This window comes from Rhagoletis pomonella, unplaced genomic scaffold (assembly GCF_013731165.1).
Source record: "Rhagoletis pomonella isolate Grant_MI unplaced genomic scaffold, Rhpom_1.0 Rhpom_scaffold_00006, whole genome shotgun sequence".
In the NCBI taxonomy this organism is placed as follows: domain Eukaryota; kingdom Metazoa; phylum Arthropoda; class Insecta; order Diptera; family Tephritidae; genus Rhagoletis; species Rhagoletis pomonella.
The window spans coordinates 36,549,564-36,577,159 of NW_023458560.1; the positions used below are offsets into that span (position 1 = coordinate 36,549,564).

The 27,596-nt window shown below is 34.3% G+C and overlaps 1 protein-coding gene across 8 annotated transcripts in view; it reads left to right on the top strand.

The window, feature by feature from the left end:
* LOC118740679 (troponin C-like) overlaps positions 1–27,596 on the top strand; it is a 104,228-nt gene extending 76,632 nt beyond the window's left edge. For 3 of the 8 annotated variants that reach the window (XM_036472298.1, XM_036472299.1, XM_036472302.1), the window contains 2 exons: positions 26,560–26,977; positions 27,234–27,596. In XM_036472298.1, coding sequence (XP_036328191.1) covers positions 26,560–26,977; positions 27,234–27,262 — 447 coding nt within the window. In that variant the 3' untranslated portion in view covers positions 27,263–27,596. Of the gene's footprint in view, positions 1–22,998; positions 23,255–26,559; positions 26,978–27,233 lie in introns of those variants that run through there. The other 5 variants (XM_036472308.1, XM_036472306.1, XM_036472305.1 and 2 more) reach the window with 3 other exon arrangements.

Below are 27,596 nucleotides of genomic sequence, written 5' to 3' on the forward strand. Positions count from 1 at the left end.
CTTAAGTGATTTATGTTTTTGTTAAAATCTATTTATTTTGGCACACCTCTTTTTGGTGGGTGTTTTCAGTTGCTTCAAATACATTGTCTAGTGCTGACAACAATATGTGTTGAAATGATATATCATTATGCAAAATTTCTCGAAAATATATGTATGTATGTATTTTTAAACTTTGTTTTATTACGATAATTCTATTGAAACTATCTATTTGTAAGCAATGCAAAGCTCTCCAGGAAATATATACATTTTCAGCTTGAAAAAAACTCAACATTCTAAAAATTTGTTGACCCTTAGGGCGGTTTTCCCGACTGCCTATTATATTTAGCTTCTCTTTAAACGCATCGACTGCTTTATTGATCCCATGTCGTTACTAAACTAACAGCTAAAAAAATTGTCTGTAAATTAATTTTTCTATTTTACGGTAGGGTCCAGCGCCCATTAGACCTATAAAAATGACGGTTACTCTAGATAAAAATGTCCTAAATGTCGATTGCTAATATACATTTGTACATAGTTGCGTTGAACTGCAGATTCTTTTCTGAATTATTTAATGCAGAACCTTTTCCAGCGACCTAATAATTTCCAAAACAGAAAAATAATTTCAAGCATAAAAAAAACTTTTAAAAATTATTATTATATTATTATTTTCAAAATGATGTACACGATGTCTCAATCGGTCATCGTTTTGAAATTACGAAATTTAATTTTTCTTATTAAAAAAGATAGTAGCTAGTTTGCAAAAATGGTAGTGGTTTAAAGCAAACGACATCAAGTTTCATGAAAATACATCGTTAATTAACATGATTCAATAATACAAGGTTCGATAAACTGACAGTTGTCTCCCTCGCACTGCTCCCTTAGCAGTGGCACCGTGTTGCTTCTTTGTAAATTTACTTGGAAAATGTGTAGGTTTGGTGTGAAATAGAAGTATAAGCTTTTTTGCAATATGTTTATTTGTATATGCATATGAAGCGCATTTAACTAATGAAAACATAAATTGTTTTTAAATTGGATGTTTACGTAAATCTCATAGTAGTTTTATTTTAATTTTGAGTACTTTTGTAGTTTTTATACAGCTAAATAGCACATAAATTACGCAATTCCCGAGATATATTAATATTTCGTTCAATATTTCGTTTCAAATGCCAGATTTTCATTACAAATACATTAGAATTTAAAAAAAGGAATTTCACTACTAATTGCTTACTTTGCGTACTTTTCCATTACCATTTTCGCACCAAGGGATTTCATTCTTCCCCTTTCTCCGTCCTTCGTAAATGCAACCTTTTGTAAGAGAGTGTCAAAGCGCGGCTGTCAATAATTATCTAACCTTGTATTATCGAATCATGGTTAATTAAATTCATAATTTACAAACGGGGCATCGAATGAAAATTTCAAGCAAATCTATCCAGTAGATCTTAAGGTATCGTGTACACGCTCACTTCTAACTGCTGTAACTTTTGAAGTACTTGAATGTCATAATGGGGAAGCACTTAAAATATTCTTAAGAGTATATTTCGCTAGTTTAGATGGAAAAGTGGCTAAGTCTTTTTTTGAATCTTACAAGAGAGGAAGAAAACTTTTTTCTTGAAGTATTTTGCAAAACTTTGACGAATTAGAAGGATTCAGGTAATAAAAGACTTCATATTATTTTTGCCTTATCGATTTTGCAGTCCCTTTTGGACCTAGCAAATTTGCTGTTCATACTATGTGTTTCACAAAAAGTAGACTTAGCGAATTTACACCTAAGCTAGCCATATGTAGAATTTTTGAAGCGATTTTTTCGTAAAATTATGTTTATTATTTTGATTCACTTCTGGGTCGCAACCCACCGGGTGGGAACCGATGCTTTAAAATACATATGTGTGTCATCTTGTATTTATTTACAACCTTTCTCTTTAGCTGTATTTTTAAAATTTTCAGTTTTAGCAACAACATTTTTTAGTTAGCTGTTAAGAAGACAATTTGTATTGTATTTTTAAAACATTTTTTAGTGTCAGTTTCTTCCACGTGATGTTTAATGACATATTCTATAAATAAGCATTACATATGTATGTATGTATGTATATGTAGTTATGTGTGTATATACTACATATGTATGTCCAAATACGTGTCAACATAAATATGTAAACTTATATAGGTAATAAATATTCAAATGTATGTATGTATGTATGTAGGTATAAATTCATATTTTTGTTAGATTATAAAACCTAAGTTGGGCAAGTGAAATCGTAAAAATTTTTTGAAAATCATTCTCACTCAGGTACTCATTATTTAGTATTTTGGAATAAACGTATTTATGAAAAATGGCGTAAGAATCCTGGCTATGCCTTTGATGTAGCCAATTATCGTTGTTGATTTTTGTGTAATGCAAAACAACAACAACAACAAAATATAAAAATAAAAATCAGGAAAAACAAACAGCAAACCTGATAATCAGCGCACATCATTAGACGTAATAAGAATTTAAGTAAACGGAAGAGAAATATCCAAAATCTCAATGCAATGCCAAACATCAAACACTTTTTATTTTTGTAGTGGAATTTTTCGAAAATAGGTGAAAAAGAAGAAGAAGAATTAGAGACTAACTGACTGACGTATGGATAAATTCATTCAGTTCAGCAAACAAAATGTGGTTGCATGAACATACATGCATACATACATACATTTGTAGGATATTTATCATTTTTACTTATATGTATCTAAATACAGTAGTGGTCAGATAAAGATTACCATTATTAAAAATTATTGTATTCACATTATTTTCGAATCAAGTATCCAATAAGACATATGGCTGGGGTGGGGTCCAATATACTTTGGTTTTGGTTTTTTAAATAACACAAAACAGCGCTGCAGATAACGGCTCTCAGATTAAATGTGGTCCATTGTATTGTTTCAGGGTTGGACTTTTAATCAACTTTGGTGTTAGTGAATTGACATTCATTGACGCTCCTGGATTCGTTAATATCATAAAGGAGTACTTCGTCACATGAAATGCAAAAGGACGTAACAAACATCGTCGCTGAAATACAAAAAGTCGTAACTAATAAAAAATTCTAAATTCAGTTTTTGATTGATATGATGGCTTTAATCGAATTACAACTCCCACATCATTTTATGAAAAAAAAAATATTAGTCACGACTTTTCCCATTTCAGTTACGATGTTCTTACGTCTTTTTGCATTTCAGGTGACGATTTGTAGCCCTCATTAGATGTTTTGTTTGCTTTGGCTGTTTCTTAGTCACCTTTTTTCAAGATGACTCTGCGCCATGAACTATAGCAAATATCAATAAGGAACACTTTTGGTATTAAATACCAACATTAACAAATATATTGAAGAATCGAAAGGAAATAAAAACTCTGAAGTGGCCTGAAAATAGCACAGATTTTAATCCTATAATAACAGGAAAAGTACCTGTGTTTAGCTGTGGGATGTTGCGGATGAAATGGTAAGGAAGGGCACATTACTGTCAACAATCAGTACTGCTCGAGATGCGGGCATTCCGCTATCTTCCCTTCAAACTCTGCCTGGAAAATAATTTTATTGAATGGGCAAATACAAGATGGTCTGCGGTATCCACGTTCAGGACAGCAAGGCATATTTGGCCTAGGTAGGATAAGCGTATACATATGTATCTAGCACTCTACTCCGTTTGAAGCGACCACTGCTCCGGCATGTAATTCATGTTCTAATCGGGTATTGCTTGATGGTAGCTCACGCTAGTAGAATGGGTATGCAGTCAAACGAGTACTGTCGTAGCTGCCGTCGTAAGGAGGAAATCGAAAGTGTAGAGCATTACGGTGCAGTGAAATAACACACGCGCAAATAACGCCCGCGGGCTTTATTGCCTTTTCGAAAAGGAAATTAAACACGCGGCCTTTATTGCCTTTTGCCGGTGGGCGTTATTTCCCTTTCGTTAGAGCATCAAAACGCCCGCGAGCAAGAAATTGTTCCGATATTAGAAAGTCAATATTCCTATTAAGTCTCATCAAAAAATTCCTTGTCGTTTAAAGAATAAGGGAATGCCGCATTATACTAAAGCCAGCTTCCCGACATAAGCTACTATTTCATACGAAAATGTATGAAAATTAAATAATTCAAAGTTTCAACAAAAAAAAGTAAAAGGTTAAACAAATACTTTCGCCGTTTGTCGAACAATTTGACTGCAAATTGGACACAAAATGCTTGTATTACCATTTGCATTAGTACTCCTACTGTGCTCTGCAAAGCAATCAGGACTCGTCGGCGCTCGCATCTCCATTATTCCTTTGAATATTTGGCTTAAAGTTGGACAAGTGCAGAAGAAGTACTTGACTGCTTCTTCTTCATCTCTGCAACTTCTGCTATATTTGTGCTAGAATATTGCTAGTCTCGAAGAGTGCCTACTAAATAACTAATGACCGGTTACGCAAGCCGTGACCATCACAATATCCTCTCTTGAGAGGCTGAGCGTCCTTTTCTAATCTGTCTGTGCCCATAGTAGCCCTCCTCTAGCCAGGACCTGTTGGCTTCTTGAATCACATTCTTTCTAATCCCTAATTTGCAGGTTGTTATGAATATCCCAGTTTTACCTCTTCTTTCACACAGTGGGAGATCGGCACCTTTTCGGGCTAGCTCATTGGCTCTGCAATTTCCTTCAATATCTCTATGTCCCGGGACCATATGAGACTGACCTTGAGGATGGCGCTAGTATCATTTACAGCTACAGCTTTTGTTACAGTTAAAACATCTGTCTGATAAATACTGCAGTGGTCCGGAATTCGGACGGATAATTCAAGTCCTAATTCCTTAAAGAAAACTCCGCAGCCAACCCTATGGTCTAGCTTGGATCCACGCGTGTATAACATGTGTTTACCATTCTGTTCTTGACGGGATACTCGTCTTAAAGAGCCCATCGAAGGTGGGTTTAGGGGCGGAGTAGTAGATTTTTTGGTTATAACTACCCATAGTGTGAAGCAAAGAAGTGTGGCCGACCCCCCGATCCTTCCATAGCACCGTCGTTCTTAGTCTGAGCGCCGAAGTGGCGCGTATTTCCCTACATGGCTTACTGGTGTAAAGTAAATCTTATGCCTCTAAATCTTAAGAAATGTAAAGTAATGTGCTTCTCGCGAAGAGCTGTTCTGCCAGTTTCTTATATAATAGGTAACCATAACCAGGAACAGGTATACAATTTTGTGGACCTTGGTATCACAATGGATCCTAAGCTTAATTTTAATCTTCACATTAATGTGACAGTCGCGAAGAGCTGTTTCTTATATAATAGGTAACCATAAGCCAGTTTCTTATATAATAGGTAACCATAACCTGGAACAGGTATACAATTTTGTGGACCTTGGTATCACAATGGATCCTAAGCTTAATTTTAATCTTCACATTAATGTGACAGTCAACAAGGCTAAAGGTGTACTTGCATTTGTGAAACGATGGTCAAAAGAATTTAGTGACCCTTATATCACTAAAACCCTGTTTACAACATTAGTTAGGCCGATTCTGGAATACGGCTCGGTGGTTTGGAATCCAAGGTATCAAATTTACTCAGACAAGATAGAATCAATTCAAAAACAATTCCTACTTTTTGCTTTAAGAAATTTCCGATGGGATTCTCAATATAGTTTTCCACCTTATACGAGTCGCTTAAAACTTATTAACCTTCCTACACTTGCCAGTCGCAGGGAAATGCTTGGTATAATTTTTATGGTTAAATTACTGACAGGCTCAATTTCAAGTCCGTCTCTTCTGGCTGATGTAAGGTTTAATGTTCCCTCACGCGTATCAAGACACTTTTGTCCCATATTTCTGAAAGCTTGTAAAACCAATTTTGAATTGCACGACCCACTCCGTTGCTTATGCCAGGATTTTAACTCTCATTCCAGCACGTTTGATATATCAGATCCGCTTTTCAGCATTAAGAAAGCGATACTCTCCTCTCTCAATAAGTGAATTATTGACATAAATACATTAAATCAGCTGATGAATTTAGTTCTGTAGCTGAACAGTTTTAGATCTCGACACTTAACAAACTCCTACCTATCGTGACTCGGCACAAAAATTTAAAATATTGGTTCCGTACGTCATGCGGACTGCGCCCCTCGTGCGGATGGGCGGGAATGGAGGGTAAAAACCGTTAGGATATTATTATTATTATTATAAGATTTATTGCAGGAAAATTGGTTAACACTTCTGGCCACTACTGTAGGTATGTTTCAATATGAGCTTATGAATGTAGTATGTACTTAAATACATACATACATATATGTTGGTGCGTTTATACATCATTTATCTTCTATATGAAGATTATTTGTACGTGCTGTTGCTAGTGTTTGTGGGCTTGTATAAGACGGAAAAAGCTAAATTATTATTGTTCTTTTCCAATATCGCGATACTGTTTTGTTGTATTGTATTATTTTTTTTTTTTTGGTATTTGATGTTTTCCTATTATACATACTTACATACATGTGTAGTTCCGTTTGTTTTTCTGTTTTTGAGGAGGAAACAAGAAATTCCACATACCCAGCAATATGATGAAAGTAAACATAACATAGCTACCATACAGTACTCACTCGTTTAGGTGATAGACCTTAGAAACATTTACGGAAACAAAAGATCTGACGAAAGGCAAGAGGAGTCGGTATCTCTTTTGTCTTCTCGGACCAATCCAACGAGAAATATAGTGTAGACAAATGGTTAAAGCAAGATCTTTCATATCGCTCATTTACTTCCATAGTGACACAACTCAAAAAATACAAATATTGAGCTAAATATGCAGAAATTACCGCTACTTCTTCTTCTATGGTGTGTCAAAGTTTCAAAGCTGTATCGATTATCAGTATTTCGCTAGAACAAAATAGTATGTATCCATTTTTACTACGGGATTATATGTAAATTCAAAACTTTCAAGCCGTTTTCTCGAATGTTGCTTTTTTGAAATGTGACACTATCGAGGTAAATGTTAATAGGTTAAAAGCTATAATTACGACTAACTGGCTATACGTGAAAGCTAAAACTTGAAACATGAATTATGAATTTACAGGGATTTCGAGGATTCATTTTGGATTTTGTGGAATTTTTCGTGACTTTTCGGAACTCTTTGTCTTTGTTGTTCGCGCCCTTTAGGGATTTTTCAAAGATTCTCGGAATTTCTTCGAGACTTCTGGATTTTTCGTATTTTAATATTCGCGATCTTTAGAGAGTTTTTGCGATTTACCGAAATATTTTACATTTTTCTCGGAACTTTTTAGATTTTTTGCTCTTCAAGACTATTACTTATCATTATTTCTTTGTGTGCGGGACCATTTCGAATTTTTTGTAGTTTTTTGTGTTAAATTTTATGGAATATTTTTTAGAATCTTTTGGAATATTTGCAAGATAAATTTTCTGGTGTCTTGTTTTTTTAACTTTTGGTATATTTTCCGAAACTTTTAAGTATGTTTTCGGTTATTTGTGATGAAATTTCGTGTTTTATTTTGCATGAAGGCTTTTGGATTTTTTCATAAATTTTTCGTGGATTTTAAGATTTCTACGAAACTTTCTGGAATTCCTCGTGCCTTACTTTTCGGGACTTCGGAATTCCTTCTTGTAGCATTTCGAAAGCTTGTAGGAATTTTTCCATGACTTTTCGGATTTTTGGTGTTATCTTTCGAGAAATTTTCGATTTGTTTCGAAATTTTAAAGTTTTATTTTTCACGGTATTTGGGACCTTTGAATTTGTTTCGAAACTATATGAGATTTCATTTAACGCTTGTAAAGCTTTCGACGTTTTTCAGAAAGTTGAGAAGTTTTCGGAGTTTGAGGGCTTTTTGCAATTTTTCGTGAGCTTTCATTCTTTATTCTTATGGACCTATAGGAATTTTTAGGGAGCTTGGCAGAGCAAATTCTGAAACAAGTTTTGAACTTCGATAAAAATTGGAATTAACTCGTTGATTTGTCCCGAATATTCCGCGTACCTCCTCCTCATCAGATGTAGTCACTGTCCATGTTGCAGCACCATTAACTAAGATGAGCAAAATCAGAGGCTTATGAGTGTGGATTTTGTACGACGATCCATTGGATCTCAAGGCTGACATTATTATCGATGTCAATGCTGGCTCCTAAATAAGCGAAAACCTTTATTTTCTCGAAATTATAGCTATCGACAATTACGTGGTTGCCGAGATGACTGTTTGCTTAAGAACAAACTAGCGTGCTCTTAAAAATTTACTGGAGCGCATCATTTCTGCTGCTCTTATGATCTTATTCAGCACTTAAACTTCAGTTGCAGGGCATGCGTTCTATCGACCATATCCGGCTTAAAAGTTGACGCCTGCACCTAATTAAGTCCTTGCCAGATGGCCGGCCGGCAACCACAGCAGCTTTATGCTACCTCGTCATGGTCCGTCTGGTCGTACATCGATTCCGTCATCATCGCCTGGACGCTCGCGTTCACCTTCTCCATTGGTTTCAATGCCTTAACCATTAAACGGATTGAAATGGATTCTCTACATGTTTTTAGTATGTTCTGGAGATCGTCGCCTAGGTCCCCGTGGTTGTTCTTACAGCAAACCATTCGTAAGTTGCCTAACTTTCTGATAAAAATTTCAGACGTTAATCCTATGTGTCAGCAGCATTTCAAGCTCTTTGCACCTACGCGTTTCAGCTTTCACTCTTTTCCTAATATCATGGCCGCATCTATTTTCTCTGCAGCGTCGTGAAATCCCACGTCGTACTTCTTCTACAGCGTGCACGTAGCGAGCGTCATATGCCCCGAGTTATTTTCTATATTAAAAAAAAAAATTATGTTAACGGGTTGTACAAATGGGCTCGGTTGGACACTATAATTTGCTGACAGTTGCTGAGTGAACGCAGGGTATATATATGCACATATGTGTGTATATAAACGAGTACATTAGGATGTCTCACCGCATAAATTACAAGCGAATCTAAACTTTGAGTTCTCTTGGACTCATTTATATTTTGCTGTATTCCAAGGGGATTTATTGAGTAAACATTTTATAAAAATAATTATTTTCATCAAAAAACTCGATTTTCAAAGGTATTTTAATTATAGATCAACTCACTAGTGGACTTAAGCAGGCTACCTTGTTTTCTGCATTGATCCAGAGGCACACTAATGTTCTTTAATGCTACGTACTATGAAAAACATTGAATATGGGAAACGCCATGGTGCTGACTGGTGTTGCTGCGCGTGCTGATGGTATTTTGCCAAATAATGCAAATATGTACTTTTAACTTACTATAATCAACTAAAAATATGATCGTTTACGCAGAACAAAATATAGTGGTTTTTCAAAAAACCAAAACAATTGGAAATAAAAAAATATAAACTAGAAAAATAAATGCGATACATACATTCATACATACAGTGACTCAAACAAATGACCACGTGTTGATTTTTGTAAATATTTGTGATGTTTTTCGAGTTAATTTTTTTTGTTATTTTTCCAAGCTTTAACCAAAACCATATAAATAAGTCACAGTTTCAAACTTTATAAGAAATTTAGGAAAATTCAAAAAATGTCCATAAACTTTTTAATCTGAATCTTTGGAAAACTTTTGGGTATGCAGTTTTATAACCTATGCAATTTTTGAGAATTTTTTTTTTCGTTAAAGGATTTTTGACCTTTTTTTGATATAAGCATGTATTTCTTATGAAATACAAGTAATTTTTAAGCAAAAAACAAAACCGACTTCAATTTTCATATACAAATTTAACAGTACCGTTAACTTCTTTATAATCCAATGATCGGAACTAAGTACGCCCTTTCCTTTAAAACTTTGGATATCGCTTAACGTCGTCCAAAGTTATGCGATAAACTACCTAAAAAAATATCCTGACGAATTGATAACCTCCTCCTTCCTTTGAAGTCGGTTAAAAACGCGGGAGAGCGTTAGCAAAAAAATTTAAAAAAAACGCCAGTTTTTGAAAATTGCACTTGTTATAAAAAAAAACGCAAAAGCAGTCTAAAAAAAATTTTCAAAAATCAACGCGATTTTTTCGGTTGAAATTAGCTCTTCATGAGACTAAAACTGTATGGGCTATAAAACTGCATTCCCAAAAATGTTCTAAAGATTCAGATTAAAACATTTAAATTTTGATAAAATTTTTTGAATTTCCCTAATTTTGTATTAAATTTGAAACTGTGACTTATGTACACTGCCGGAACAAAGTATTGGCACAGCAAATTTTTCTCAATATATGCAACAATTTTTATTATAATATTTTTCCGCCAATTTTGTATAAAAATATGGTTCATTCAACAACAAAAAACATAAAGATATAATTCCTAAACTTTGTGCAAAACTCGCGAAAATTCAGCAAATTTTCATCAAAATTTTCAACTTTTTAATCAAATTTTTTAGAATTTTTTTTGAGTATGCAGTTTTGCAGCCCATTAAATTCTAGTAAAAATGCCAATACTTTGTTCCGGCAGTGTAAATGTTTTTGGTTAAAGCTTGTACGGTATTTTTATAGAAAAATAATAAAACCAAGTAAGAAAGTCTAAGTTCGGGCGGAGCCGAACATTAAATACCCGGCGCAAGTATTAAATATATGTTTTCCACCTTTCCGAAAGCTACCGCTACATGATAAGCCGGGGTGTATACATTTTAAGTAAATTAGCGTCCTTAAATTTCGAAATATTGAAATTTCAAGCATATCTGAAATTTACCGTTATATGAAAAGCGGCCTCAATTTTAGTCCGATTTCAACAATTTTCAACGGTTTGCTTTTATGTGGCAAGCACAATAACCACACCGAGCTTGGTACAAATTGCTAGAACGGTTACCGATATACATATATGTGATCACAAGTGGGCGGTGCTACGCCCATTTTCCAAAATTTTGTCATAAACGTATTTCTTGGTAAAGAATTGTTGCAATCATCAATTTTGAATAAATTAGCTTCAATATTTACTGATTTATCGAAGATTTTGTATTTCTCGAAAATACCGTTATATGGGATGTGGGCGTGGTTATTGTCCGATTATAGAAATTTTCGGCCAGTTGGTATGCTGTACCAGGACCCACAACTGTGCCAAGTTTGGAAGAAATTGGTGTAGCGGTTACCAAGATATACACATGTAACCATAAGTGGGCGTGGCTACGCCCATTTGCCAAAATTTTGTAATATTCTTATTTTTCGTCTAAAACTCATTGCAAATATCAATTTTGAGTGAATTATCTTCAGTAGTTACTAAAATATCGCAGTTTTCGTTTTTCTGAAAATTACCGTTATATGGGAGGTAGGCGTGGTTATTGTCCGATTTTTAAAATTTTCAGCCATTTAGTATGCTGTACTAAGGCCAACAACTGTGCCAAGTTTGGAAGGAATTGGTGCAGCGGTTACCAAGATATACACATGTAACCATAAGTGGGCGTGGCTACGCCCATTTTCCAAAAATTTATAATATTCATGTTTTCCGTCTGAAACTTATTGTAAGTATCCATTTTGAGTGAATTATCTGCAGTAGTTACTAAAATATAGCAGTTTTCGTATTTCTGAAAATTACCGTTATATGGGAGGTAGGCGTGGTTATTATCCGATTTCGCCCATTTTCAATACCATCCGTCCCACGCCCAAAAGAAGTTCACGTACCAAGTTTCGTTAAGATATCTCAATTTTTACTCGAGTTATCGTGTGCACAGACGGACGGACGGACGGACGGACGGACGGACAGACAGTCACCGCTTAATCGATTTCTCTTTTCATTCTGATCATTTATGTATACATTTGTCTATATCTATCTCGATTCGTTTTGCCTGTTACAAACAACCGTTATGTGAACAAAGTTATAATACCCTTGTGCACAAGTGCGCTCGGGTATAAAAATTTAGCTCGAAAAACATTACAAATATTTGTTTGAGGCACTGTATATGCACATGTATACATATGTATGTATAGTATATATGTACATGTGTATGTAAATATTAATGTATATAAAGAAATATTCCGAAATCTAAATAAACTGTCTTATTGCTAAAGGTCAGCTGAGGAGCATAATTACCCACCCACTAAAACGTTATGCCGTGTACAAATATACATATAGTACATACATATGTATGAAAACATAAAAATTTTAAATTTTAAATTTTTGTCAAATCTCAAATCGAAATGCATTTGAGAATAGGTCCTTTTCTCAAATTTCAAACGTTAGTTCGCAAAGGCATCTCAAAAATAACCGTTGATAGCGTTCTCAAACTAAATGACACTTTTTAATATGGAACTTTCCTTCATTTTCAAATTGCGAAATATTTAATTCTCAACTTTTACTCTCATTGAAATATTATATATGTATATATTATAAAAGAATAACACGCAGTTTTTATGGGAAAATAATTTTTATTTATGCAGTTTAACAGTTTATATAATTGCTATTTATTTATTTATTTATACAATTTACCTTTAACATTCTAACTTATATAAAACGATTTTTAAGTATAATTAAAATGCCGTGTTGGCACAAAAGGGAATAGAACGAAGTATTAAGAAATTGTTTTTCAAATGTTTCTCAAACCGTTCTTAAGATAATAAACAATGTTTGAGAAAATCTTTAGTTTCAAATGATAAACAATGCTGAATATCTAATTGAGAAACAAGATTTTCTCAAATGTTCGAAATTTCTTTTCCAGTGTTTGTTGGGTATATGGAATGTATAAGTGTTGTTCGTGTAAGCTTTTTTTTTGTGTGTGCGTAAAATTAAAGGTGTAAGGATGTGCAGCAGCTAGTTGTTGATGGCTCTATGCGCTGCGTTTGAACATTCCGAAGGCTGTTTGGTGCTTTTCCAAAGTTGGCCACAGTAAAAGCGGCGCGAAATTAAAGGAAATGAAGCGGCGGAAATATATGTACCTAAGTTAGCACCCAATATGCTAGCCTTTGCCAACAACAACAATATCGCCAAAACAGAGTTATAGAATTAAGCTTTAGCTTAAGATAATTTTAGAGTTGTAAAAGTAGAAATATATTTTTTTTTCGTTTACGTGCAACTCTAAGACTTAATTTATACTCAGAGAATTACAAAAAAAATGGGACACATACGATTGTACATGTGTAAATACCAGAGGTGTTAAAGAATGCAGTCATCGTGACTTTAAATCGTTGCCGTCACATTCACTGACTAACACTTTTTAACTGCAGCCAATCAATCACATGTTTGACTAAAGACTGCAAAGTTGGAGTCATTAGTCGTTGCTATTATTCATGACTAATTAGTCATTTTTTGCAGTCTGAGGTGAATAATGAAATTCTAAAGCAATCTTTGCGTGCACATCTTGATAGAATTATAATACTTATTTGTTTAGAAAATAAATGAGTACACAAAAATGTTAATTAAAACTCCAGTGGTATAAAAATGTTTAGAAAATGTCAATGAATTCCAAAAACTTCCAATGAAATAAATCTGTATTCATTATATGTGAGTAAAAATTCCTGAATTTTCCCCCTAAATTTTCACAAAGTAACGAATATTGCAATTAGTGTTTGCATTTCTTAGCTTGAGTATCCACAAATACATAAGCAAAATATTTCGCCAGTATTCGATTTATATATATATATATATATTAGAGTGGTTCAAAAAAATTTTTTTTTGAAATTCATAAACGCTACCTCAAATTATTGTTATTTGTGATAAAAAAAGAGAAACGTGTTTTTTTATTTTGAAAAAAAAAAGTTTACTTAGTGGTCGCGCTTTTCGGTTTTTTATAAAAACGCTGATGTTCTCAATTTTTTTATTTTCTTGACATGTTAAAATGCAGCTAAAAATGTGGTTTTTATATATAATTACTCTGGTATTATTGGGGCACTTTCCCTTAATTACACACCTGTCTTGGACAATTAGAATGCGTCTAGTTCCCGAAAATATGCTCTCGAAAAGACACTAGTAAAATTAAAACGTTGATACTGAACGATTTGCGCATTGTCATAGGTTGGGATTTGTTACCAGGGGGTTTCTGGGGTTGCTTATTAGGGATCTGAAGTCAGTTTTTCGAAATTCAAAATGGCGGATCCAAAATGGCGGTCCATATTATTTTTTAATGATTAGATTTGTTCGAAACCCGGCACTCGAGAGTTTTTGTGGTCGCCGATTACGAATCTGAAGTCATTTTTTTTTATTCAAAATGGCGGATCCAATATGGCGATCAAATTAAAAAAAGTACTAAAATTAAAACGTTTATACTGAACGTTTTCAACATTGTCAAGGGTTAAAACACGTTTCTAGTGGGTATCTGGGGTTGCTGATTACGAATCTGATGTCAGATTTTCAAAATTCAAAATGGCGGTTAAGAGTTTCAAACAAATCCAAAAATTTTTTTTAAAGCTGGTTGCCATTTTGGATCCAGTTCTTGTCACCGCGATTCTAGGAACGTTGGTAATGCAGTTAAAATATTCAGCAATTCAGCTATGAAGAATTGTGCAAACTCTGGCATTGCATATTTCACGGGGCAATACTTTGTTACCAGCTTATGAGATGGTAACAAAAATTACCGGTTACAAGAGTACACAGAATGCGAAAAGGGTTTAAAAACTGACAGGAACTTTATTTACCGGTTACAAACTTTTTATTACCAGCGCAGAATAGACCTGTTATTCGCATTTTTTGACGTTAACTTTTGTGCTCATGCAGAATTAAACCAACACCGGAACGCGTTCTCGTTTCCTGAAAAGAAATTCAAAGTACTGCAAAAGAATGCACTCCAATGGCTGAAATCAAATGACTAACAAGAAATAAAAAAAAATATGATTTATGAATCATGAATCAATAAAATGAATAAAGACTAATTTTTTTTTAGGCTTAGTCAGGACTAACAAAAAATTATTGCAATCACTTGGGACTTCAATCAAGTGAATAATTTAGTTAAAAGTGACTGCATTCTTTAACACCTCTGGTAAATACATATGTACGTATATATTAGGGTGTCCGATTATTCGCCTTTATTCTAAAACCGGTTTTCGAGTTATTCGAAAAATTGCAATTTGAAGAAAACCGGTTCCCAATTTTGAAATTAAGAAAAAATCGGATGAACCGGTTTGATTTTATATAGCTTTCATGCAGATAAAATTACATGAAAATTACAATAAAGCTATTAATATTAAAGATAGCTTTTATTTAAAAAAGAGCAGAGTAAAATAAGTTCAAAGTTTTTTTAAATCACAAGTAGAACAAATAAAAATCAGTGAAAAATTCACGCTTGGTCTTCTTTTAGCTTTTTTTTAAATATTTTATTGATTTTTTTCTGACATTTTTCGGATTTGAGTAGTGCTCTTGTCGCCGTAGCCGAGTGCTTAGAGTGCGAGGTCGAGTAAAATAGTAGAACTCTCCATTTGTGTCACAACATCAACGAACTGGAGCACAAGCTCGGCCAAACACGTGATAAACGTTAAAGCGCCAAACATTCACTTATTGGTACGTCCCCAAATAATCTAGGATCAGAGCTGGGTCGTAATGATTCCTTTAGGAATTAAATTACTCCCAATTACAGATTACAAGGAATTGTAATTAGCAATCAATTCCTTCAGTCCACAGCAAAGGAATCGATTACTTTTTCAATTCCTTGAAGTAATTTCAAATGTAATTGGGTTTTTCTTTAATTCCATTACAAGGAATTTCATATTGTAATTGGAATAAATTACGTGCTAGTAATGTAATTTTTTTTTCCAATTCCTTTGAAAGGAATTGAAAATGTAATTGATTTTTTTTCAATTCCATTACCTGGAATTGCAAGAGTACTTTAGTTTTTCCAATTACTCAAAGGAATTGTAAAAGTAATCGAGAAACTGAAAGTTCATTCACGAATATACGAATACACGAAAGATTAAAATCGAAACCACACATTGGACATCTTCTATGTATATCTATATATATATAAAAATGTTGTGTTCGTATGTCACGGTCATCAAAACCCGAGAACGGCTGAACCGATTTGAAAAATATTTTTTTTATTATTCGGTATAATACCAGAACCAATGATATCGCAAAAATTTGGTGGGTTGCCACCTATTTTAAAATTTAATTAATTTAAAATCAATGAATTATTACAATATGGGTATTAAGTTAAAGAGGTTTAAGAAAGATAACGGCTGGAAGTATTTTTGACAAGGGTGGCCTCCTATTTGAAAATTTAAACTCAGTCAAATTGTTAAAAAAAATGAAATATTGCCATGTGGGTGTCAAACTAAAGAGTTTTAAGAAGGCTTACTGCCGAAAATATGTTTGAGGAGGGTTGCCATCTGTTTGAAAATTTAACTAAATTACATTGATAAAATAAATAAAATATTACAATATGGGTATCAAATTAAAAAGGTTTGAGAAAGATAACTGTTGGAAATATTTTTGAGGGGGCTGCCACCTATTTGGAAATTGTAACTCAGTTAAATTGATAAAGTAAATGCAATGTTGGCATGTGGGTGTCAAACTAAAGAGTTTTAAAAAGGCTTACAGTCTACCATGAACACTTCCAGAAATATGCAATATGAAAAGTTCGGTTTATATGGGAGGTGCCACACGCCATTCTCCAACCATGCAAATTTTTCTCCATGAGTATGGAATTGGTCTTATATATGTATATAGATATCACCATACCCAGTTCTAGTGCTCTACCACAAATATATGCAGTTTGAAAAATTCGGTTTATATGGGAGGTGCCACGCCCCCTTTCTATATCGAAACTTTTTTTAGCTATAACCATCCTTGGAAAGTCTGCAGTAGATTCCGAAATTTCAAAAAAATCGGTACGGCCTTTCTCGAGCTTTGCGAACAGAAAATAACGCCTTTCAAAATATATATTAGTATAGACTAGCCAAACTCTGCTTGTTTTGCGGGTTAAAACACTACTACCGATGAAAATCGATGGATAAATAAACAAGTTTGCAAGGTTTAAGTGAAAGTGCAATAATTTTTTGTATGAAATACTAGCAGGAAATTTAACAAAGCTATTGCAATTCAACAGTAAAAAATTTTTTTTTATAAATTTTTCAATTACTTTTTAAATTACTTTGAGGAATGGAATTGGAAAAAAAATCAATTACATTTTCAATTCCTTTCAAAGGAATTGGAAAAAAATTACATTTTCAATTCCTTTCAAAGGAATTGAAATAAAAGAAATTACATTACTAGCACGTAATTTATTCCAATTACAATATGAAATTCCTTGTAATGGAATTAAAGAAAAAAACAATTCCATTTGAAATTACTTCAAGGAATTGAAAAAGTAATCGATTCCTTTGCAGTGAACTAAAGGAATTGAATCCTAATTACAATTACTGAGGAATGTAATTGTAATTGTAATGTATTTGCATTTACCCAGCTCTGTCTAGGATATAATTTTAAAACTATTTAGTGGTTTTCCTTAAACTGGAAAAAGCCTTGAAAACTTCATAAAATCAAAATTTTTATTGAGAGGGCAAGATTTGTTTGAAATGAAAAAAACTGGTTTGTTCGATAAAACGTCCGGTTTATTTGATATTCAAAAAAATCTAGATATCAAAAAATTCTCCTATAGATATCAGAAAAACCGGTTGAAACCGGTTTGGATAAACCGAGTTAACCACGCTAATACATATGTATGCACAAAGTTAATTATTGTATTTGTTTCCGTGGCCACTAATGTTGACGTCTCGTATACCCTCTGGCTAGCAATTTGGCTGACATCAAATCGAATTTGTCACTTTTGAGTTGATTTGTTGTTCTCGAATCCGTACATGTGTTCCTACAAACATAAATACATACATATGTACACGTATAAGCAAATTCCCAGTACGGCATAGCTCAAACAATTACCTCAAAAAAATTTATTTATTTCTACTTACATATGTATGTAGCAACTAACTGCAAATTGATGTATGTATAAGTAGCCTCATTGAGATAAACCAAATAATTCAAAATTAGTTGAAAAATCATCTAACTTTGGACAATTAACTATTTCAGTATTTAATACTAAGTAGTTTTAAATTGGTTGAAAAGACATCTGCAAAAGAAACAAACTGACTTTGAAATGCTCTAAGCCAAATGCATTTTAAGAAAGTGAGCTCTTCAACTAGTTGTGGAGGGTTGAACATCGACATTTAAACTAGTTTCTCTCCGTACTGCGTTTGTACTTCAGAACTTGTATATGCACATGTATATACATACATATGAACATATATATATGTACATATATATACTTATGAGCATATGTGTGTACATATGGAGGGTGCTTTTCATATTTAGTAAGTATTTATGTACATAGTTCTAATTTTTATAACATTTTATTTACCGCGAAATGAACTTTTTTAATTAATGAAATTTTTGTACCAGAGAATTACGGTATTTCGCCATAGCTAATGTGCCACATAATGAGAGCATTTTTGAAAAGTACACTTAATATTTTTGTTATGAAAATATGCGTATGTACAAATGTATGTACATTAGGGTGGTCCTTAAAAAAAATCAACAGAACTTTTTTTTCAGTCTCACCCCCTCAGTCGGTAATACCACGGTCACAGATATCACATATAAATTTTGGCCCCGATCGGAGTCGGTTAAGGCATGTCGCAAAGCGGCCAAAGGCCGGACTCAAAAAATTAAAAATATATTTTTTTCATTTAATACCTAAAATCGATACTACGAAAGTCGAGGGTATCACTTTTAATTTTGGTCCCAATTTGAGTCGGGACCAAAATTTATACATATGTGATATCTTCGACTATAGTAGCATTGACGCAGGGTTTGAGGCTTGGGAAAACTGATGCAAAACATTGCTTCCTACATATAAGGACCACCCTAATGTGCATATGTGACAAATATCGATAAAGAAAATAAAAGAAATGTTTTAAATGCCGATAAATCCACAAGAGAGGCGTCCTTGCCAAACGCGCGACATGCGTGGGTTCAACCTCTTCAACATCGTACTATATATATAAGATCTTATTGAGCGGATTATGTGAAAGGTTAAAGCTAACTATCAACTAATAAATAAATACTTTAATATATATACTTTAATAAAAAAGTTAACTATCTTGCATCATAGTAGTATAATCTGCCTTTGGAGAGTACGTCAGTATAAATGACAAAACAACTCCTATTAGAGTAAGAGTTTGTAGGTCCCCTCTTTCTAAATTAACTTTAGGTGGACAGATAAACTGATTAGCTTGCCTCTAATCTGGGTGTTCAAACCCGTGTTTATTGAGATTTTTGGCTACCCAGTTGTTTGGGACCCCCCTTGCACACAAAAGAGACACATCTGTTCGTTGCCATTTTGTCATTCATGCACAGGTAACGGTACATTAGTATTGTATTCATAGCTCGAAGAGCATTTAGGGTGCTGTAGTGGTCATATACCAACATTGATGCTATTATGTGGGATTTCAGTGCACTAACTGCAGTGCCAGGACTGGCATTTATCTTCAGAAGTCATCTGACAGATGACGTATGGCACAGGTTGTTGTTATCTTAGCTAAATGCAGAATTGCCGATTTGAAATTCGCCATTCGCCCTTTAACGGAATACCAGTACCTACTGAGCATATTTCCCGCTAAAACATACAATATTTATAAAATATTCGAAATATATATATGTCTAGTTCAGCTTGTGCGCCCAACAATTTGAGCGATACTTAACGTTGAAAAGCTGCAATCACAACAGACGGCCAATTTCTTCACCACTCGACTCCCACACCTACTATCTGAGGGCACTCTTCAACAAACCGATATACGCGAGCAGTGGAACCACATTTGCCGCTCATTAAGTACCGCCGCCGAAGAATTAGTCGGATTTCAGCGAGCCCGAGAGAACAACTGGTACGATAAGGAGTGTAAGGAAGCTGCAGGGCAAAAAAATACAGGGCCCCGCTGCGATCGGGCGCAACGCGAGCAATGTGGGTCCATTATAAAGAAGTGAAGAAGGAAGCGGGACGTATTTGCCGCGAAGAGCTTAAAATTCTGTCCGACAAGAAAACACCCGAAAATTGTGTCACAGACTTAGGCGACCTACCGAAGGTTTCAAGACCTGAGGTCGAATCGTCACAGTCGTGAACGAGCAACTCGTCACGTAAAAATGCATGTTTCGGATTATAAAGTCGTGAAAGTACTGCTCGTCTCATATACCGAATAACGAGACGAGCAGTAGCCGCTGCCACAACAACAACTGTTACGACTGTTACGATTCGAGCCCAGGTCGATATCCTGTAAGAAAAACCATGGCGACCTAGTGACCGATGTCCAGATGGTACTTAAATTATTTAGGGAACACTTTTCCACCCTATTGAATGGTAGCAGCACTGAAAGCTGTGAGGAAGACGGACCCGAGCCCCTACTAGATGAGATTGGAGTCGATGTCCCACCGCCTGACTATGACGAGTTACGAATAGCGATTTTACGTCTGAAAAAGAACAAAGCTATTCAAGTACGGCGGCGAGGAGTTGCTAAGGTGCATGCATCAACTCCTATGCAGAATATGGTCAGATGAACGCATGCCAGACGATTGGAATTTAAGTGTGCTCTGTCTAACCCACACGAAAGGCAACGCCGTCATACGCGCCAACTACCGCGGGATCAGCCTTCTAAGTATAGGTACAAGGTCTTATCGAGTGAACTGATTGGGCCTTAAAAGTGTGGCTTTAGAGCTGGCAAATCCACCATAGACCAGGTATGTCTAAATTTGGCATCCCCACGAAGCTGATACGGCTCTGTAAAATGACGTTGAGCAATACTACCAGCTCTCTCAGAATCGGGAAAGACCTCTTCCAGCCGTTTGATACCAAACGGGGTTTCAGACAAGGTTACTCCCTTTCTTGCGATTTTTTTTAATCTGATGTTTGAGAAGATAATAAGGGCCACAAAACTGAACCGCTCAAGCACAATACTTTACAAGAACGTACAATTGCTGGCGTATGCCGAGGACATCGATATTATCGGTAAAAACAAGGGATGATGAAGCGGTCACTTTTGGGTTGAATATCTCAAAAACCTGATGTGCTAGAGAAATTCTTTGCCCGGATTCGGATTCAGCGTCGAAAATTGTACAGAAAATCATATATCATAAACTCATAATAAAATAGTGTATATGTAGTAGTGTTCTCAGAGAAAATATTCAAATGTTGCAGTGATCTTGAACTTTGAAGATGATGATCTAACATGCCAACCAATAGCTAAATATGTATACAATCAATTCTTATTGGGACACATTGTCAACTCATCCAAGGCATAACTGAAATATTTGTCTCTTGTTCTTTGCGAAATTCTTGATCGACCAATCACTTCCGCACGCGTACAGCCGCCCTCGCAAATTTCGCCACTGAATTATTACATTAACCAAAGATCAATTCTATGTACGTGTGTACGTCTACATAGTATAATAATATTGTGTGCGAATAAAAATATATGTATGTACAAATGTACGAAAAAGTATGCGAAAACTCGAGGATAGCCAAAAAATATTTTCCGATCTCCAAAAAGATTACGTTTGTGGCACTTGTACGTACAAAACCGCCGCAACCACTGTTGAGGAACAGACGACGATCATCATTATTAACAGCAACACCAACAACAACATAATTACGAAAGCTAAACGTGCACGAAATAAACAAAAATAAAAATAAAATCAACTTTGATGATGAACAGTAGCCACAAAAATTCCAATGCAAAAACGCCTTAGAAACAAAAATGAAAAAAAAAATATTTATAAAAGTAAAGGAAAAGCCAAAAAAAACAACTACATATAACAGAAAGGAGCCAAATACACATAAACGCATAGATACTACACATTTTTGGGCAACCGAATATTCGCACTCAAATATGAATGATCCACTGTTAGCCACATATACATCCATACAGTGGTCGAAATAATTATAACCGCACCACATTTTGACAAGTTTTAACTTTTTTTTTTGGTGTTATTTAATTTTGGTTATTTTTTATAAAAGTATAGTTCATTCTTTAACAAACCCCGTGTAAATTCAAGTTTAAAAAAAAAATCAACAAACTTTCGTTAAAATTTCTCCCTTTTTTAATTTTGTAGCCCATTGAATTCTAGTAGAACAAAGTATGTACAAGTTGCAAATGGCTAAAAATTGCGGTGGATTTTTTAGAATTTTTTATTTTTTTGTCCAGAATGTTTTGGTTTTCTTCCATATATGGAAGCAAATGGGGGAAAAAAAATCTAAAAAATCTAGAATTCAATGGGCTACAAATCTGCGTACTCAGAATCATTCTAGGAAATCGAATAAAACAATTAGGAAATTTTTACGAAAGTTTGTTGATTTTTTTTAATATTGCACAAAGTTTGAAACTTGGATTTACACGGGTTTTATCAAAGAATAAACTATATTTTTATAAAAAAATAACCAAAATTAAATAACAACAAAAACAATATGTTAAAACTTGCCAAAATGTAGTGCGGCTATAATTATTTCGACCAATGTATATGTACAGTGCAGTGCCTCTGAATATGGATGGGGAGATTGGTAGCGATCGGTGTCTAAGTGGATAGGTAGATAGCTATCTAGCTACATAGTAGGTGACTAGGTAAATTGTACAAATTGGATAGCGAGTGCGAGTGCGAGGGTGGTGGTCGGGATGCGTGGCGCTGGCGTTTAGCTGCTGCTGGCAAATGAGACACTCATCTTTGTTGTTGTTCAGTGGAGGCGCAGCGCTATGAGGTTGTTGGTGTTAGCTGAAGTACCTTCGCGAGACTTTTGACTTTATATGTACCTATGTATGAATGCCGTGCGAGTGTGTGTGTGTGTGTGTGTGTGTGTGTAGATTTAGCGAAACTGAATTGTGGCAGCGGGTGTTTGGTGTTGGCCAGAAGGATGAATGGATGGATGGACAGATTTGTTAGCTGCTTGGCTGCTGTTTGCTTGGTGTGTGGTTGTTGGTATGGTTTTTGGTTGGCTTGCTATTTAGTTGACTAAATTTACTGTGTGAGTACATATATGAATTTTCCGCATTATACGCTGGTCCATGTGGGCTATAAGTACATACGTGCAAAAGTACACACTCATACATGTTCAAATGGACACATACAAACCTAGATAAATATGCATAATGTTATAAATATTGATTTTGCAAGTTTAATGTTTTAGTTTATCAACGAATCTCATCCACCGTGGAAGTGCGAAAGTGGTGATCGCCGACGCGTTAAATCGAGTATTAACGGACGACGAGTGTGTTTGTGTGTGTGTACGTGTGTGGTTAACTAGCCCACTGGCCCACATTATCCCTCTAGGGTGTTGCAGTGTATAATTTCTAGTTCGTTTGGCGGTCAAATCGTTAATCTATTAAAATGGTAATGAAAGTGTGTGCGCCTTAAAGCGGCTTATTCTGAAATAACTTCTTTAAACGATTACAAAATTCCAACAACGTTACCCCATAATACATATAAATGAGGCGGAAGTATACGATCGTTTTCCTCCCAGACCGAGCTTCTATTTAGTTCAATGGCTTCTCTTTTATCAATACAGACAAGGGGAGTTACCTTCGCGGTAGTGTAACCATCCAGTAAATTTATTGTTCGGAAAAATTTTTGTTTAAGGCAACAAACTCATAGAAATTAGCGTCTTGGTTTTAAGACTAATAGAATAGACAGAATATCCCTTCTTTAGCAACATTCGTTCCGCAATATTTTTTTTTTTAACGAAAAACTATCTAGAAATGGGCATGGCAATTTTAGGACCAAAGTTAAAAAATGTAGGTTTTATTATGAATTTCAGCAGATTACACCGTTCGACAAAAACAAAAAAAAATTCAAAACACACGAAATAATCGATATACTTACGAAACTATGGACCAAATATAGTAAAACTGCGTTTTTAGTTTTTCACTCTGACGTCAGGACTTTGACATTTTAAGGAAAGGATTAATTTAAAAAAATAAATAAAAAATAAAATCAGTGCAATGTAGAATAATAGTTTGGGTACCAAATGAGAGAGAAAATTCTGTATAATTTAAAAACAATAAAGTTGTTTGGTTTACAAGGACGAATAGGTATTGAAAATGCGCTTTTATTAAATTTTATCTTTATAAGTTATCAAGTTTGCAGGACAAAATTCGATGATGAGATCGCGCGTATATTAGTCCTCAAACAATCATTTAAAAAAAAACTTGCAAATTTTCAAGGATATTTAAGGACAAAATTTGTAAAGGACGTTTTCCATACCCATTCGTCCTTATGCACCAAAAAAATTACTCTGCTATAATTCTACAGCATTTTTTCTTTTATATGATACCCAATTGTTATCCTACATTGCACTGAATTTTTAAAATAATTTTTTGAAATAATCATATTTTTTAAATTTCAAAGTCCTTTAAAAAAAATCCTGACGTCAGCGAGAAAAACGAAGTATGCAGTTTTATCATAATTTAACCATAGTTTTGCGAATAAATTAATTTTTTTGTGTGTAAAATTTACTGTCTTAGCTTAAGACCCTAATATTGACTGTATACATTTTTTAGCAGCGCCGGAAATTCTTCTTCGTAAGTTTTCAGGACAATGTGGATGCGGGTTTTTAAAGTTCATTTCACGACAAATTTGATACACAAAATATTATTTCCGAAATACGCGTTCCGAAGTGCCCAAGAACCAAAATCTTTTGGTATGGAGATTTTTTATTTTGCACCATATTAAATACCGTAAAAATTTAAAATCCGTAAAAATTTAAAAACCGCAATTGCCGACCTCTGAATCGCAGAAAATAATAAATAATAATCATTCGTGTAAAAATTATTGCCCACATTGTACATTTTTTTCTAAAAAAATAATATCCTCCGAAAAAAAATTTTAGCTACTATGAATTCAGCTCGATTGTAGTTCAAAGTGCCTATTTTCTTGTGAAAAAGTATGAAAGAAAAATATATAGTGGTTTTTAACGCTTGTCTGGCTATCAGGTTATCTGGTTATGTGGTCATATTTTTAACCGACTTCCAAAAAAGGAGAAGGTTATCAATTCGTCGGAATTTTATTTTTTTATGTATGTTACCGCATAACTTTGGACGACGTCAACCGATTCCGATAATTCTTTTTTGCATCGGAAAGGTAGTGTCCCAGAGGTGGTCCCATACTAATCTGGTTTAGATCCGATCATTGGATCATAAAAAAATTAACGGTACTTCTAATTTTTTTAGATGAGAATTGAAGTCGGTTTTGTTTTTTGCTTAAAAATTACTTGTTTATTCAGTTTACAACAATAAGATACACTAAATAATAATAATTTTTAATCAGATAATCTGTAAACCAGGCTAGTGTGAACAACCATATAGTTTATGCAAAATTTAATTTCGAAAAAATTTTCATCAAAAAATAAATCCAAAAATTATAAAAATTAATATCGACAATTGTACCATTCTATCATAAAGTGGCAACAATTACTAACATTTGAGTGAAGAAATCGATTAGTTTTTAAAAAAGTTATGGACATTGGGAAAAAATTCCCAATATATCGATTTTTATCTGAAAAACAAAATGGCTTATAAGTCGGCAAAAAATTTTCTCGAGCCAAAAAAAAATGCGGTTCTCATTATTTGGACCAACAAACAGCATATTTCAGTTTGATCTAAATTAAAAATCATGCCCTTACCAGACCGGTTGTCAGGTTGAAATGGAAACCATCAGTAGCTATTAAAAGTCTCGCGGATTAAAATGTACTTCAATTAGGTTGACAAATGATAACACAAGGCGCCAAATGTTAAAGCTGTTTTTGGTAGACTTTTATATGCTGATTACGAATCCGTGAGCTTAAAGTTTCCATAAGCTCCAGATTTTGAAAAAAAGCGAGGTCAAAGTGTCAATAGCAAAGAATCAATAGATGAGAGAGCCGTCCATTAAGGTTTAAATTTAAGCTAGAACTCGACAACCCTGAAAATACCATCCCTGCACCCTGACCTGATGGTCACTTAGGGCCGTTTGCACCATATCTGCTTAACTTCAACTCCCAGTTAAACATCGTTATCGACGTTATCGACACCCAGCATATAACATATGATCGATAAAACAGTCGCTGTGCTAAAGTGAAGGATGTACCGCCAGTTAGCGGTAACTAGAGATGGTGCAAACGGCCCTTATAGTCATTCAACGAACCTTAATAAATATTGGAAAATTCTGCTATTGAAAAAAAAAAATTGTGCCAAAATCAGTTTTTGCTGTTCAATAAATGATTATAAGTGACCTTGGAATCAAGGTGCAGGGATGGTAGTCGAGAGTTCTAGCTTTAATTAGTTAAAGCCTAAGTGGACGGTTCTATCATCTTTGGTTTTTTTGCTAGAACTCCCCAATTATTGCAAAAACAACGCGATTTTTGACACCTTAACCTCGTTTTTCTTAAAATTTTGAGCTGATGGTAACTTAATACTTACGGATTCGTAATCGGCACATAAACGTCTATTAAAAACAGCTTTAACATTTTGCCGCACCAAAATTTTCTGCATTTTGGTTGGCCTGCCTAATTTATAGTAGAAAATATTAAGCTACGGTTTTGAAAATTAAAGTTTTTTTTTTTAATTGAAAAATTCGCATCTCAAAAGATTTCCCCATATACTTAACACTTTCTATGAAAATTAAAAAATCTTCCCTGTTAAATATTACTTGCTGTCCCGTAGGAAGATGATGAGAAAATGGACATTATGCGCAAGGCATTCCAAATGTTCGACACTCAAAAGAGCGGCTTCATCGAAACACTGCGTCTGAAGACGATTCTCAATAGTATGGGCCAAATGTTCGAGGAGAGCGAATTACAAGAACTGGTCGATGAAAATGATCCTGAGGATACCGGCAAAGTGAATTTCGATGGCTTTTGTAATATTGCAGCGCATTTTCTAGAAGAGGAAGACGCCGAAGCCATACAAAAGGAACTGAAAGAAGCTTTCCGATTGTACGATCGTGAGGGTAACGGTTATATCACCACATCGACTTTAAAGGAAATTCTAGCGGCATTGGATGATAAACTCTCTTCAAGTGATTTGGATGGCATTATAGCGGAAATCGACACAGATGGTTCGGGCACGGTAGATTTTGATGGTGAGTTGTTGAATGCAAAAAAAAACAAAAAAACTAACAAAAAAAAAAACAACACAAACAAACACTAAGGTGATCGACATAACGCAAATTTTCGAAAGATAATTAAATATTTATTGGCTAGTCGGTCAGTCAAGTGCTGAAAGTGCAATCTGCTTGCTATCCACTTTTGATGGCTTTATGTTTCTCGATGTGTTTATTTGCTTTTTTTCGCTGATTAATCAAATATTTGTTTTCTTAATGCTAATTTCCTTTACAGAATTCATGGAGATGATGACTGGAGATTAATTTTTTTTTGCTACACCTACAAGTACCTACATACACATACATACATGCATACATCCATAGAAATATGCATACATTTACACGCGTATCTGGCATCTAGCATCTAAAATTAATTGAAAATAGTCTACGCATATGTTGGGCAATTAAAAAAAAAAAAACAAAAAGAAATCTGGAAAAATACTTTTAAGTTATTATGGTTCGTCGATTATGATGTTCTTGTTGTTGTCGTTGTTCTACAAATGATGTGTGTGTACATATTTACATAAATTAAATTAATTATTGTTTATTCGGTATAAATAAAATATAATGCTCATTAGCTAGGCTATACATAATAAAA